This window comes from Eptatretus burgeri, chromosome 4, assembly GCF_056783735.1.
Source record: "Eptatretus burgeri isolate ZD-2024b chromosome 4, Ebu_testis_v1, whole genome shotgun sequence".
NCBI lineage: Eukaryota > Metazoa > Chordata > Myxini > Myxiniformes > Myxinidae > Eptatretus > Eptatretus burgeri.
In genome coordinates this window covers 43,738,111-43,753,917 of record NC_140964.1, presented here as the reverse complement: position 1 = coordinate 43,753,917, position 15,807 = coordinate 43,738,111, and the positions used below count along the sequence as shown (strand labels likewise).

Here is a 15,807-nt window from a genome sequence, read left to right as displayed (position 1 = left end):
CTTACCTCTCTCTTAGACATCTTTACACACACACACACCTTATACCCTTGCATCTCCTAGCACATACACTTCATTGATTCTCACTGTTGTGGAGCATCAACCTGAGTCCACAACAGTTCTTTTCAGAGCTTGCACTACATGTTACCGTACCACATCGCACCTCCCACATACACCCCTCACTTGCCTGCACCTGACACCTTGTTTGTTACACGTGAGCCATCTTGCTAACGTACAGGTGAAGCTGGGGTTGACAACATACCCCACCGACTTCTCTTCCCTCGATCTGTCCAACCTTGCTTGTCTAATTTCCCCGATGGCTGAAGCATCTATCCCCATGTTTAGTGTTGAGGTCTAATGTCTAAGAGGCTTTGAGTACTCGGGGTTAAGATCTTCTCTTGTGTGACACTGCATCTGTGTTAATACGTGCTTTAAATTCGACAAAGACCTGGTATTTCCAACCTGCTCAGGTGGCTCTTTCTCCATTGGTTAGACTAGTATCTAATTAATAGATGGGAGTTTCACTCCGCCGGTTTACTACGGAAGATGGTAGCCAAAGTTTCCGCTGACATTAAATCATTCGGCTATCCTAAAACAGTAAATAGTGTAAATGTTGAGAGCACAGGCCTTATCTGGTCTGTTTCCTTAACCTTGATCCCTAATTAATTATTACCACACACCATCCCCTGTATGGTACACATTCAAACGAGACGATTCTTAAGCTACGTTTCCCGACTCGATCACATCGAGATTGACTAACTAGTTGTACACGGACCACGCAACTCTATACACTTCTATCTATTCTAAGGCAATACGTGATGTGTATGTATATATGTATATATATACACATATACACATCTCTGTCCACCTTTGGTGGCAGAGGTAGTTTTCACCCCAGTCTGTCTGTCTGTCTGTCTGTCTGTGAACAGGATATATCAAAGAGTTGTGGTTTGATTCAGACAAAATTTTGTTGACAGGTTGGGTGTGTGATACGGACGAATTTATTCGACGTTGGCAAAGATTCAGATCCGGATGTGGATCTCACAACTTTTTTTTAAGTGATTCTTCACCATTGAGTGATGGGGCTAAAAGCAATATAATGACACGATATCTTAAAAAGTTGTGAACAGATTTGGACGAAACTTGGTGGAAAGGTCAGGTGTGTGAAAAGGAAGAATTGATTCGATTTTAGTGAAGAGTGGATATGGACACATGAATTTTTTAAATTTTTAAATTGATTCTTCACCATTGAGAGATGGGGCCAAAAACTATGTGTAGCATGATATTTCAAAAAATTGTGGACGAGTTGTGACAAAATTAAGTGGATGAGTTGGTTCGGTGATGAGAACAAACCGATTAGGTTTTGGTTCAGGTCCGGATGCAGATCCAGTCTATCAGTGGGACACAAAATGTTAACTGTTCAGCCTGGCATAGGTATGCGCTCTACTGAGTGATGTTTATAGTAATGCATATTATACATACTAGCAGAGTACCCACCCTTCGGGCGATCTTGTTCCAAACATGCAACATGTTCTTCTGATGCATACCTTTATTTGGGCAGTGTAAAGGCAACTGACAGCTCCGTATAGGAAAAAGAAAAAAATAACCCAGGTTACATGCATGAAGCAAAAGCATACCTACTGCTTTTAATTCAAACACCTTGCTGCACTGAAAAACGTGGGGATAGGAACACTGTACTGGAAATGGTGGAGACTTATAATACCCTCTCCCACCTGGAGGTGGCAATACACATTTACATCGAGAAATTGCATCCCTCTACCACCCCCTTTCCCCCCAAACAAGACCACCGGCAAAGATAAAAACACCCCAAGACATTAATTGGGGTCATGCTGATCCGATGTAGCAAGTCTGGATGTAATCAGCCCAGAACTGAAGGAGTAGTGTGACAAACACAAATCCGTAAAGGATTATATACACACATTATATGTGCTTTTACATTTTATACATGACATATATATATATATATATATATATATATATATATATATATATATATATATATATATTGTTACGGAAATGGCCCTTATTGGACTACTAAATATAGGATTAGCTCAGATCCCCCATTAAATGCATGTATAGTGAGGTTGTTTGGTAAAATGGACGTTATATGTGTGTCGGGAGGTGTAAATATAAAAATAAAAATGACCGTTTTTACAGCCATTTTTCCCTGCTGTGCAGGGGTTTGGCTTTTTCTTGAGGCAATGTTTTATGGCCGGATGCCCTTCCTGACGCCAACCCTGGTCGCCTCTTACGACACACAGGGATATGGTACACCTATTCTAACAGGGGCATACACCGGGACCAGTACACTGGCACTCATTTCGCCGACCTCGGAAGGATGACAGGCTGAGTCAACCCCCTGGTGTTAATTCAGCAGCCAACGGGGCTTGAACTCAGGACCCTTGGATCCCAAGCCGCCACCCTAACCACTAAGCCAACACCAGGCTTCGTCGGGAGGTGTAAGAGGCTGTATTATTGTTGTGCGGTGGTGGTGGAACGAGAGCTCCCTCTTCTTCTTCCCCATCCCGGACGAGGCCCCGCTCAGTCGGCTGAGAGGGTGTGGCCAAAAAAAAGGAAGTGATGTGAATGGGAGGAGTTTTGTCGGGTTCGAAAAGGGGGAGGAGCGAGTGGTTCGAAGCAAGCGAACAAAAGAAAACTGTAAAAGAGAAAAGGGTTCAGTGTGTGGAAATAGCCACTCTCGAGGCATGCTCGGGATTCAAAACGAGTGAAAGAGAGAAAAGGAGTTGAGTTGAGTTTTGAGAAACGGCAGTCGGCTTTGAGAGGCTGCCTGCTCGTCGAGTCTGCCTTTTTGCACAGTGGGAGAGGTGGCCTGCACGTCGAGTCGGCGATTGACTCTTATGGGGAACTTATGGGGAGGTGATCGACAGGTTTGGCCTGCGTCTGGCCGCGGAGCCTCCGTACTTACTCACCTTACGGCTCGACACGTTTGTCGATCCGCCTGCGGAGCTCGGCACCTCGATTTGGGACTTTTCTGGTGCCCAGACCAGGCCTGGATTTGTATGCTAGACCTTGAGAGAGATCAGCTGAGGCCCATCGTCGACCTTACGCGGGGTCAGAGCGCACGGGGACCGCGTGCGGTGCGGAAAAGAAAGAGGACGGCGCTGCCATCTTGCCACGTGACACGTTCGAGCTGGGAGCTCGAATCCGTGGACATCCGCTTGTTACGAGCGACATTCGTGCTTTTGACACTTTCCTCTCATCCATGAGACATCACCAAGTACTCTGTCTTGTCTTGTCTTGCATGCATGCTGTCTGTCTGTCTTTGTCTGCACATGGTGTATAAGGCATATCTCGGTAGCGACCCACTCGAAACCTGTAGTCCGTAGTTCCCTAGTTAAGAACGGGTTAAAGATTGTTAATTAAAGCATTGTCGTGAATGTTTTGCTTCTGTCGTGCTTCCTGATGTTCCCCAATAAATCTGGTTGATTCGGTGAAGTTGCTGCTTTGAGTTAATTTGTGTCGCGTCGAGGAACGATCCGTTTGATTGGCATATAAAACCAAAATGGTTTCAGACTGGCAGAAAACGCTTGGCATCTGACACAACCAGTCTGTAACCGGGGTTCTACGAGGTGTGTTCAAAAAGTATCCAACCTTAATTTTTCGTGCGTAAACAATTGAAGCTCGGGAGGCGTGGTTTGGTGCACGTATGTAGGTGATCCTAATTGGTATGCGTGAATATTTTCCCGCCTGCAGAAGCTGTCAGTCGCCGACAGACCGCCGATGAGTGAGGAAGTGTAAGTGAACGCCGTCAGATTTTCGTTTTTGACAAAATGACGGATCACTGTGGTCTCATCGCCAGTGATCACTGTGTTGAAGAAGTTGGGATCGCTGTTCACAGTCTCCAGCATGTCCTGTGCGATCTCCAAACGGAGTTGCTTCTGCTCGATCGTTAGCAGCTTTGGCACGAACTTCGCTGAGATTCTCCTTAAGCCCAAATCCTCAGTCACAATGGAATGAACGGATCCAATGTTGACGCCCGCCTCGTCTGCAAGTTCTCTGATCGTGATTCGACGATCCTGCATCAGTAGGGTCCTCACTTGGTCAATGACGATCTCATTTCGGGATGTTGAGGGCCTCGCAGAACGTGCATCACTTTCCACTGATGTGCGACCATCTTTGAAGCGGTTGTACCACTCTTTTATCTGTGTGGTGCCCATTGCTTCGTTCCCGAAGGCCTGTTGAATCTTGCGGATCGTTTTCACTTGGGAATCGCCAAGCTTTAGACAAAATTTGATTCAGTAGCGTTGTTCAAATTTTTCCGTCATTTTGTCAAAAAGGAAAATCCGACGGCGCTCACTTACACTTCCTCACTCATCGGCGGTCTGTCGGCAACTGACAGCTTCTGCAGGCGGGAAAATATTCACACATACGGATTAGGATCGCCTACATACGTGCACCAAACCACGCCTCCCTAGCTTCATTTGTTTACGCACAAAAAATTAAGGTTGGATACTTTTTGAACACACCTCGTACAGGGTGTTCCAAAACACCCAGACAAATTTTGTTGTTAATATTGTTGCGAATTCGCACCCGCCGGCGTGCGGACGGCCACGTAACTCGAATCGCGGCACGTCGCCCATCGGACGGACAATTCTGTCGTGACCCTCTCGGAACAACGCCGGGAGCTAGTCACGGGTGGGGGTTTAACCTCACCACGATCGTGCCAATTGCCCACCCATGCAGGATAGGGTTGCTCGCCAAATTCGATCTACCTAAGTACCTGTGCGAATGGTCGACCGGGCGATCGTACCACGCTACAGGCCGACTCCGGACACGAACCGCTTAAGCGGTCCGTTCCGTGCTACAGTGATAACCGAGCGGTGTTATCATCGGCCTCGACGGTTCAGATTAATTACCGGGATGTTGCACCCACTACGAACCCCTTACGTGAAGCAAGATGGAGGGTCAATAAAGAAAAGACGAAGCGAAACGGGCACAGTTCAACAAGCAAGAATTTTATTTCCCGGCACACGGAAAGCACATATATACAGCCATACAGAATCAAAATGCACATAAAGCAAATGTAAGAGTTAAAACCGACTACGCGCACACACGGCAACACTTATACAGTTTTACTTCACAGACGGTGCCAACACACATTTACACAAAAGCAAAGGAAAGAAGCCACCCTCACAGACAAGGAGGCAGACAGGCCCGTAGGCCAAATGTGCACGTGACCTGGAGGAGCGGCCAGGTCCGTGAGACTGGGGAGGTTTTACCCGCGTCCTCGTGACACGTTGGCGGGCAAGCCGCAAATGTGGCCGCGCCGCTGTGCCCCGACTCCGTTCCCCTTGGCGGGTTTTGTTGGCACCACGTTTGGGGTGGGGTGGGAACGGGGCCCCCTTTTGCACTATCTCAGCGCGGGGGAAAGGGAGAATTGTTGATGCCCTGGGGGAGGGGAGTGGCTGGCTGACTTGGGTCCCGCGATGAGACGAGCGATCTCCCACACTGCAACCTCGTCGCTGACCGCCATCCTTCTTGCCTCGGACCCGAGCTCCCTTGCTTGCAGTTCCACCGTGTGCACTCAACTCCGCCAACGCAACGCTCCTTGTCCCCAAGAGCAACCTCTCGACGACACTCTCCAAGCAACTCCAAAACCCAACTCTCTCGATTCGCCTTGCACTCGCCTTTTTATAGGCGGCAGGAGCAGCCAATATGCAATTTTTAGGATCAGAACGCGACTGGAGGCGGGGCCACGCCGCCCCCCCCCCTGGTCAGCCATTGGTCGGGCAAAAATGGGCGTGAACCTCTCCTGATCCTAAAATTTGCAAATACGGACTTCACATACACACGCTTGGAGGCGGGGCCAAGCCGCCCTGCGCTCACCAATTGGACGGAGGACAAGTGGGCGTGAAGCGTTTCTGATCCCTCGTTTTTACCCTCGTAAAGGCCGCCATTCGCGCTCGCGGCTCGGTGCGTTCGGCACCAATCGCCGAACGGGCCCGAGACAGCCCGACGTTCAGTGTTCACAGTGGTGCGGGAATGGCCGTAGAAGCGATGATGTGGGATGAATTCGTGAAGGTAAAGGTGAAGGTGGTGGAGGGTCTTCTGTGGTGAGGGTTGGCATTGTGGTTGTTGTCTGCAGGTTGGAGCGTGGTTGTAGTTGGTGACGATGGCTGGCATGGTGGTGAAGGTGGTTGTTGTGTGATGGCGGTTGAGACGTGGTTGGTTCAAAATAACGACAGAAAAGAAAAAATGACTAACTCAAAGCATCGCAGCCCGGATGAATCACATAAATTCCCTCTATACAACGAGTTTGGGCTAACTACACAAGTACTTACAGAGATATCTCACCTGAGGGCCCTTTATGGTGTAATGCGAATTTCCACAGCCGTAACAATATATTTAGAACCACAAATGATACAACGATACCGTTTGGTTTATAAAACTTTATATGATACAGAAACTCACAAAGTTTTGTGCACACCATCAATACACTTCAATGCGAGCTCTGTTTATCATGCACAAGACATCAAGGCGGTACACAAGGTCTTGCCATGTTCAGCTCAGAATGTTTGTGTCCACCATTGATCAGAGAACGGAGATCCTGCAGGTTTACCACCTTGGTGTTGTAGACAACATCTTTGACAAACCCCCTCAGAAAAAAACAAGGGGGGTTATGTGTGGTGATCGTGGGGGCCAGGCGGTTGGTACGTCTCGGCCAATCCAGCTACCTGGAATACTTTCATTCAGGATGGCTCGAATGATGAAGGCCTAATGAGGGGGAGCGCTGTCTTGTTGAAAAATGAACTCGGGTTGCAGGTCTTCAATCTGGAAGAAGGTGAATCTTTCCAACATGTTCATGTAAATTGTTGAGGTCACTGTGTCTTCCGCAAAAAAAAAAAACGGACCCACCTAACGGTCATGGAGAAGGCCACACCACACATTGACCTCTGCATTGTCGTGTATGTGTTCAATGACCAAGTGGGGGTTTTCAGAGCCCCAGATCCTCACATTGTGCCAGTTGACCTTCCCCGATGCATGAAATCAAGCTTCATCTGTGAACATGACCTTTTTCAGGTAATCTTCGTCTTCCTCATTGCGACTGAGCATTTCCAAGGGCTTGACTTGCATTTGAGTCCATCATTTGGTTTGAGTTCCTGCAGAATATGCACCTTGTAGGCATAAAGCTTGTTATGCAAAATCCTGTGTGCAGTGGTGGGTGGTAGTCCCAGTTCTCTAAATGCGTGTCAAATTGATTTCCTGGGACTTTGTTGAAATGATTCACGCACTCGTTCAACATCTGTTGCACTTGTGCTTGGTCGACCGGTACTTTTCTGTTTCTGACAACTTCCACTCTCCTTTAACATCTTGTACTACTCTCTGATACTAGTCCGTGATGGTGGATTCCTTCCATACCTTGTACGGAAATTACGCTGAACTTGCATGTCGGATCTCATCTCGATGAACCATTCGACGCACTGAGCCTTCTCCTGTGGAGTTTCCATTTTCTTTTATATTAAACCATCACACCTGAAAATGAAGAAAACTTTGAGTTTCTGTGTCATGTTAAACAAAGCGTATTATTGTATCATTTGTGGTACTAAATATATTAACAACCAAAGTTGTCCAGGTCTTTTTTGGAACACCCTGCACAAGACATAGTTTTCATAGGTGCGTGTAACATGATACATCCGTGATGGGCCACACCTTTTTCGTGTTTTTATTTTTAGCCACTTTTTAGATCTCTGAAATTGCAAAAGCAACTATAGTAAAACCTCGATTTAACGGACAAAAAACATAAAGCTTGGGGACGCTGTCCTGTAAGTTGTGATTATACCGATAGAGGGTGCTGACAGATACGTGGTCATCAGACTATGCACAATCTGACCCAGAAGACGTCCTTACGACAGTCTTCCAGGTCAGATTGTGCATAGTTGAGTCTTTGACTTGATGTGTTTCTTTGCGTTTTACTTGCGTATAAAGTTGTACGAGCGATTTTTGCCATGCCTTCTCTGGACAGTGGTGCAAAGAGAAAGTGTGTGAATCTGAGTGTGGCGCAGAAATTGGAGCTAATTGCAAAGTTAGACTCTGGTGTATCGTTTACCTGCGTGTGTGATGAGTCTGGTGTGAAGAAGCAAACGGTGTCTGATATTCGTATAAGTAAGGACAAGCTCAAACAATTTTCATAAAATTTAGTGTGGATAGTTCTAAAAGTGGTTTGACAGTGGGTGCAAGGAAGCACATGAACGTGTAGTACAAGACAAAAACCTCAGAGGCAGTGTATAATTGGTATGTTCAGCAACGTTCTGGTGTTGTAAATGTGTGTGGTGTGGAGCTTTGTTCAGTTACTAACACGCTTGCGAAACATATGGGAATATAAATATCCAGGTGAGTGGTGGGTGGCTTTGGCGTTTCCATAAGCATTATGGCATCGTAAATAAGAAGACTTTCAGTGATTCTTTAAGCGTGGCCAAAGAGGAAGTAGATCCTTTTGGAAAATTATTTGATGTTTTGATTAAAAAGGAAGGGCTGATTTTTATCCAAAGTCTACAATGCTGACGAAACGGGACTTTTTTTTTATCGTTCACTCCCAGAGAACACTCATGCCGATAAACGATTCGGGCACAAATGCTGAGTACAGTAAAGTGCTGTGTATACTTATTTCATTTGAGGTTCCACTGTACAATGCATGCCATAGTTTAAATTACAAGTATCTGTAAAATGAGGTTTAAATTCTTTTTTTTTGTATAAAGCATTAATGTACATGCAAAAGTGAATTACTGTTTGCAGTGCTCACGTGATTTGTGTCCCTGGCAGATTATGGCTGCATCAGAGACTTTCCAAACATGGCTACAGGCCCAGGGCTTGAGAGAAAAAACGGCCAAAATTATGATCACAGAGCTTGGCATTGAGAGCAGAGAGGTGCTTCAAGCGTGCGTGGAGTCGGACACAGTGAGAGCCGAACTTTTCTCTCTCGTCAAACAGAAATGTCCCTTTGCAGTGTACGCTGAGCTTCGCAGCTTTGTGGGATCTTGCTGGGAGATGTGCGATGTCCGGCCTGCAGGTTCCAACCTCGTGAACATTTTGTGCTCGATGCTCAATGCTGTGAGTCAGGAACTCTCCCACTGTGCTGAGAAGCTGAAGTTTATGGAAACTCCATGCACATCCAACATGAGTGACATTGGACATACAGAACATGACGACCGTGTGTTTGGAATCAGAATAAGCGACATATGCAGCCTGAAACGTAAAGAAGAATTTGGAAACCATCACCTTGGTATATGCTGTTATGTATTTATATTTGCTACACTGTTAATGTTGACATATCATTATACGGTATGTGATGTATATATGTTGTGCCAGTTGCTTGGTATGAGTCTGGCGAGTCATCTTAATATGACCATTGCAATCAACCAATTTGAAGACCTCCTGGAGATAGATCAGAGAGGTGACAGCACAGAAAATACCCTTGCTGTGTCCAGCGGGACACCGCAGGAACAGATACAGGGTGTTTGCCCAGGTGTGTTCTCAATGCAGGTTGCGGTCAGTGCTCAGCACGGGGCTTGTGAGGAGGAGGAGGAGATTCGTGGCTCGGTGGGTTGGTGGGGTGCGTGGTGTGCTACAGCAGTTCCACTGACTCCAAGCGTAACCTTTTCGCAAGGTTGATCCTGGGCGTATTTTTCTTCCACCTGGTGGCGGACGCTTTTAAATTCAACCCCCCCACCTCAGGATGTGAAAACCGTGCCCCTCTCCTCTCGCTCACCATTGGCCCGAAGGTCCATTTGATGGGTGAGAGGATCTCCCCCCCTTCCCCCAGACTTGTCACCTGAGTGCCTGTCAGGACACGAAAGAGACATAAAATAAAGGTTCACAGCGTTGGCAGTTTTTGGACACATACAGAGGGCTACCTCGAATTTGGCCGGAGCAGGTAAGCTCGGAGGCGACACCAGTGGCCTGAGGTGCCGCATTTGAGGCAGGTAAAGGCCTGCAGATGGAACCCCATAGCTCAGCCATGATATTGTGCAAACACACACAAAATAAAAAAATTGAGGGCGAGGCCCACACGTGTTTGATCACCAGCACACAGAATTTTGGTTAAATTGGTTAAATAAAACCACTAGAGGAGGGTTAATTGTAAAAAGAGAAATGTGTTTTGCAAAATGTTAGGATAGTTAGAAAGGCTTTCCTAAGACGCACGGGGGATGGGAATACAAAAAGAGAGAAAAAAAAACAATTTTTGATTTCTGTTGTCGCTGGAGAAACGGAGTAGAATAATTGGATTTCGAGGGGACCCAATTTGTTAATTTACAGGAAAGCTTGACCCCATCGGGCTACTCTGCCAGGGGGCTGGAGATGAACGGAGTAGGGTAATTAGACTTTGAGAGGACCCATTGGTCCCAAATTGTTAGTGTAGGGGAAAGCACACCCCCGATCGGGCCACTCCGTAAACCTGCACTTCTCAACTTTGGTTGACAAAAAAATCTATTGTTTATCTTGTCCACCGAAACAGACCAACACTCACCCACTCACCTTAAAAGTGATGAACATTCCATTGCATTGAATATTAACTTTTGATTTCCAACATAGCAGAACTCGAAATCTACAAATGTTTTGAATGTTTACCATGATATGGCTATTTTGGGAATGCAGATGCAGAAAACCAGGTGGATCCAAGTGTTTTCCAATGTGACAGTATTCTGACATCATCAGAGTCTTTTGTCGCTGTGACTGATGAGGAAAAAGCATGCGGATCATTAACAAATGAGTTTTTGAATACTCGATACCCTATAAAAGGTAGGTACATGTTTAAGCTAAACAACATGCCAACGAATGCAGTTTCCTTTGTCTACATTGGAACGATTGTGATTAGCAGGTCAATGCAAAGATATATTTTTGGTAAACTGTGTAGCCGTGTGGAAGGGTCAACAAAGATGATTACTGTTTCGATGACCTGTGGCACTTTTGGAAACTGAAATCATAAAACTGAGCTACGGATATCTTGAAAACGCTTCGGATTTAGTGAATAACGTTCATTGGTAATCAAAGTCTGGTGTTTGCTTAACAGCGAAGGTGGCTGGCTAAAGATCTTTGGGTCTTGAGTTTGAGCCCCTGTTGGCTGTTAAATTAAAATCAGGTGGGTTGACTCAGCCTGTCATCTTTTCAAGGTTGGCGAAATGAGTAACAGAGAGCATTACATGATCAGTGATATAGCCGTGCCCCCAGAAGATGATGGAACCAGCAGCCACAGGCTGCACACGATAGCTATTGTTAATCCATGGTGTGCTTAGTATGTGTCCTTGACTGCTTCTTCTGAGTAATTTTCATGGAATTTCAAATAAGTACATTTGTTCAACCTTTGCAAACTTATAATTTTATTTGAAATGATTGTGGTTCAAAATTTTGTGCTTCTTCTTCTTCTTCTTCTTATTCTTATTCTTCTTATTCTTCTTATTCTTATTCTTATTCTTATTATTATTCTTATTATTCTTATTATTCTTATTATTATTCTTATTATTCTTCTTATTATTCTTCTTATTCTTCTTCTTATTATTCTTCTTATTCTTCTTATTCTTATTCTTATTCTTGTTATTCTTATTATTATTCTAATTATTATAGATATTATTCTTATTCTTCTTATTCTTATTATTCTTCTTATTCTTCTTCTTATTATTCTTCTTATTATTCTTCTTATTATTCTTCTTATTCTTCTTATTATTCTTATTCTTCTTCCCCCCAGGGTAGCTATCATTTATTGGAAGTGCGACTGCATCGCTGATGCATTGCCCCTCTACCAGTACACACTGGTACTCATTTTGCCGACCTCAGAAGGATGACAGGCTGAGTCAAACCACATGGTGTATTAATTCAGCAGCCAACGGGGCTTGATCTCAGGACCCTAGGATCCCAAGCTGCCACCCTAACCACGAAGCCAACACCAGGCTACGTGATAACAGTTGCTTTATTATTTAAAACCTGGTTTGGCATAGAACCCCTTAAGTGCATTGCTCTGGTCACCTGTTGGGAGCATTGGTTTAAAATTGAAACTTGCATTGAAAACTGAAATTTGTGTTTTCTCTGGAAAAAAACATTAAGTTAAAAAAAACCGGCATCATTTTCAGGGCTCTGATGTGAAAAAGGAGTTGGCCTCTCTGGATCGTAGAGTGATGAACTCCCATTATTAATTAAGACGAACACTCAATAAGATTATTCACAGCAAGATAGTGTGGCACCTATTTACCATTATCTTAAAGAATAGTTTGATAAAACGGTGCAATTAATTGGCCTCAAAACCTGCTTCAAGTGAGAAATTGTGTTTACATTTTTAGCTCACCTGGAACGTAGTTCCGACAAGCTTACGGGATAGCATGCCGTCCATCCGTCCATCCACAGACACTTTCAACTTCTCAAACCACACACACGATTTTGATTTAACTTGACCACAACCTTCATCACTTTGTAGGTACCAAAGTTTGTTCACGGCATTAAAAAAAGGAAAGAATCGGGGTCTGAGGGGGTCTACACGGCGGGGGGGGGAGTTGCCCCCTAAAATATGTATTTGCCATAATATTGGTTCATTTTGTTGATTCCGTCCCATGATGACTTCCTCCTCGTTATCGTTATTCTACCAGGAAAGTGTCCAGGGATATTGCCCCCATTAAAAAAAATGGTGTGTCGGGTAACGTTTTAAGCTGAAAACTATGGTGACTGCTGATTTTTTTTTTTTGAAAAAAACGTGCCCATTTTTTTATTTTTCACTTTTAGGTACTCAGTGGGCTTTCTACACTTATTCCGCCAATTTTAACGGGCGAAGTGACATATTATCATCTAAATGAGTTTATTAAGATACCTGAATGTGCAAAGAAAAGGTTAACATCAAAAATATGGCCCGTTTACCCATGAAATGATAAAGGGGCCCCAAGGGCACCTAATGGCACAATACCATAACATAAGCAATTGTCATGCTGTATGCATGTATGTTGTGCTTGTTGTTTTAAATGTATTTGTACAGTGTCCTGCACAAGTATTCACCCCCTTCCAATAATGACACATTTAGATGAATTACAAGTTATGTAGAAACGATTTTTCCTGATGAACTATTTTATTCATAACTGAAGTGATCAAACTAAACACTGTTACAGTTAAAGGAGGTTACATGTCAGGGATACCTGCAAAAAATGTGCAGAAATCAAAATTCACTGGTTGCAAAAGTATTCAGCCCCTTAGGTCAGTACTTGGTGGAAGCACCTTTTACAGCAATGACTGCTACGAGTCATTTTGGGAAGGTCTCCACCAGCTTTGTACAGTGAGGTGAAATATTTTCTCATTCTTCACATGAAAATTGCTCTCGTTCTGCCAAGTTTGATGGGGATCCTCGATGGACTGCAATCTTCAAGTCTCGCCATAACTGTTCAATTGGGTTCAAGGCAGGACTTTGACTGGGCCACTCAAGAACATTTATTTTCTTATTTTTCAACACTGCTATGTGGCTTTAGCTTTGTGCTTCGGATCATTGCCATGCTGCAATGTGAATCTCCTACCCAGTTTCCGATTAATGGCTCACTTTAGCAGGTTTTCATCAAGCATTCTCCTGTACTTTGCACCATCCATTGTCCCTTCTATCCTGACAAGCTTGCCAGTCCTTGCTGATGAAAAGCAGCCCCAGAACATGATGCTGCCACCACCATGCTTGACATTAGGGGATGGCATTGACTGGGTGATGTGCAGTGTTAGACTTGCGCCAGACGTAACGCGTTGAATTTCAACCAAAAAAGTGCAAAAACATCTTAATGATACTGCAAGTATGTTTTGGAGAAGTGTTTTGTTGTCAGATGACACAAAAATATGAAAACTCCACACAAGCTTTTCGATGCATCTTTTTCAGTAATGGCTTCTTTCTTGCCACTTGTCCATAGAGGCCAGCTTTGTGAAGGAAACAGGATATTGTTGATTGAACGCTGACCCCATCTCACACATAGAGCCTTACAGATCTTTCAAAGTCATTGTTGGATTTAGTGACATCCCAAACCAGTTTCTTGCTTGCCTGGCTGCTGAGTTTGGATGGGCGACCTGATCTGGGTCGAGTCTGGGTGGTATGATACGTCTTCCACTTCTTAATGATGGCTTACACTGTACTCAAAGGGATAATGAGTGACTGAAATCTTATAACCCTCTCCTGAACGGTGATTCTCCACCACTTCATGTCTGACTTCTTTGGAAAGCTCCTTGGTCTTCATGTTTGCCGTGTTGGTTGACCAAGTGAGTTATACACAGATGCCAACCCTCCCGATTTCATCGGGAGGCTTCCGAAAATTCACCCAAACTCCCGCCCTTACGATCACTATCCTTATCCTCCCGAAATTTTGATATTTTTGCACTGTTCACTAATCAGAATGTACTAGTATGAGAATTGAATGAAAAGCATCGTCTGCTACGTATAGCATGTGGTAACTCCATAACGTTCGCTGCTACCAAATTGTACGTAAAAAATTGCAAATTCAAATGAGGAGCAGCGAAACATTGGGTCTGGATCTCGCTTATGCGATCATGCACTGAGATTTAGTGCATGCGGTATGTGTGCAATACAGTGCATGCGGTATGTATGCACAGTGTATATGCATGCGATACGCTCACTGCATGCAGCTGGGCCCCGTACCAGCCCGGCGGTCGCGACCACCGTGCGGTGTTTAACAGCCGCTAGAGTTCTACGAGTCGCGCTGCAGCTGTGGAACATCGACTTCGAAGTTACTGATGCTTCAAGCCCTCGATGTTGATTACGAAATGGCAGAAAAGAAGCTTACGAAGACCAAGAAATGGTCTCAGAAGTACAAGACCGAATACAGTCTCCAATACCCGTGTATTCGAAAGTCTGAAAGAGGAATTCATCATGCGTATTGTACAGTATGCAGCGTTGATATTTCAGTTGAGCACGGAGGTCGCGATGATATTCGGAAGCACGTTGGAAGCAAACGGCACACAGACATTGCAAAGGAGAGATCTTCGAGCACGAGTACCGGTACACTTCTGAATTATTTCACCAAACAAGGGACAAGCGAGGAAGAGGATGTTACCCGAGCGGAACTTCTCTTTCGTGGATTTATTGTGGGACATAACTTGCCCATATCAGTCTCAGATCATGCTGGACCTCTATTTCAAAAGATGTTTCCAGATTCAAAAGTTGCTTCAAAGTATGGATGTGCAAGAACAAAAACTTCAGCAATAATTGGTGAGTTGTCAAATGTTACTGCTTCATCTATTGCCGATATTGCTAGACTAGCTCCATTTCGCCTAGCTACAGACGGTAGCAATGACAGTGGTGAGGCCCAGCTATATCCTGTCCTGATTTTGTACTATGACAACAGTGCTGGGATTGTGAAGCAAGGTTTGCTAAGTTTGCCTGCGTGCAAACAAGATTCCACTGGAGAAAACATTTTCAAACTGCTTGATCATGAGTTCAGTGACAGGAAAATTCCGTGGGGAAATTGTGTTTCCTTTTGTGCTGATAATGCCTCTGTCATGGTGGGCAAGCACAAAGGAGTCGCTGCTTATATCCACAAACAAAATCCAGAGTGCTACATCATGGGATGCCCTCGCCATATGATGCACAATACGGCCAAGAAGGCGGCTCAGGCCTTACCCATTGAATTAGATGACTTTCTCATCGATATTTACTACTACTTGGACAAAAGTAGTAAACGCGTCAAAGGAGTGAAAGCACTGCAAGAACTCTGTGATGCCCCGACACACAAGATTCTGAAGCATGTCGCAACAAGGTGGCTGTCCCTTGGTCAGTGCCTAGACAGGCTGATTGAACAGTGGGAGCCACTT

General features: G+C 44.8%; 1 protein-coding gene across 1 annotated transcript in view; it reads left to right on the top strand.

The window, feature by feature from the left end:
- The window catches only part of LOC147027924 (uncharacterized), a 32,617-nt gene that overhangs the window by 4,019 nt on the left and 12,791 nt on the right, over positions 1–15,807 (top strand). The window contains exons 2-3 of the mRNA XM_085877763.1: positions 8,800–9,259; positions 10,633–10,776. Of these exons, the coding sequence (XP_085733889.1) occupies positions 8,803–9,259; positions 10,633–10,776 (601 nt within the window). The 5' untranslated portion in view covers positions 8,800–8,802. The remainder of the gene's footprint in view (positions 1–8,799; positions 9,260–10,632; positions 10,777–15,807) is intronic.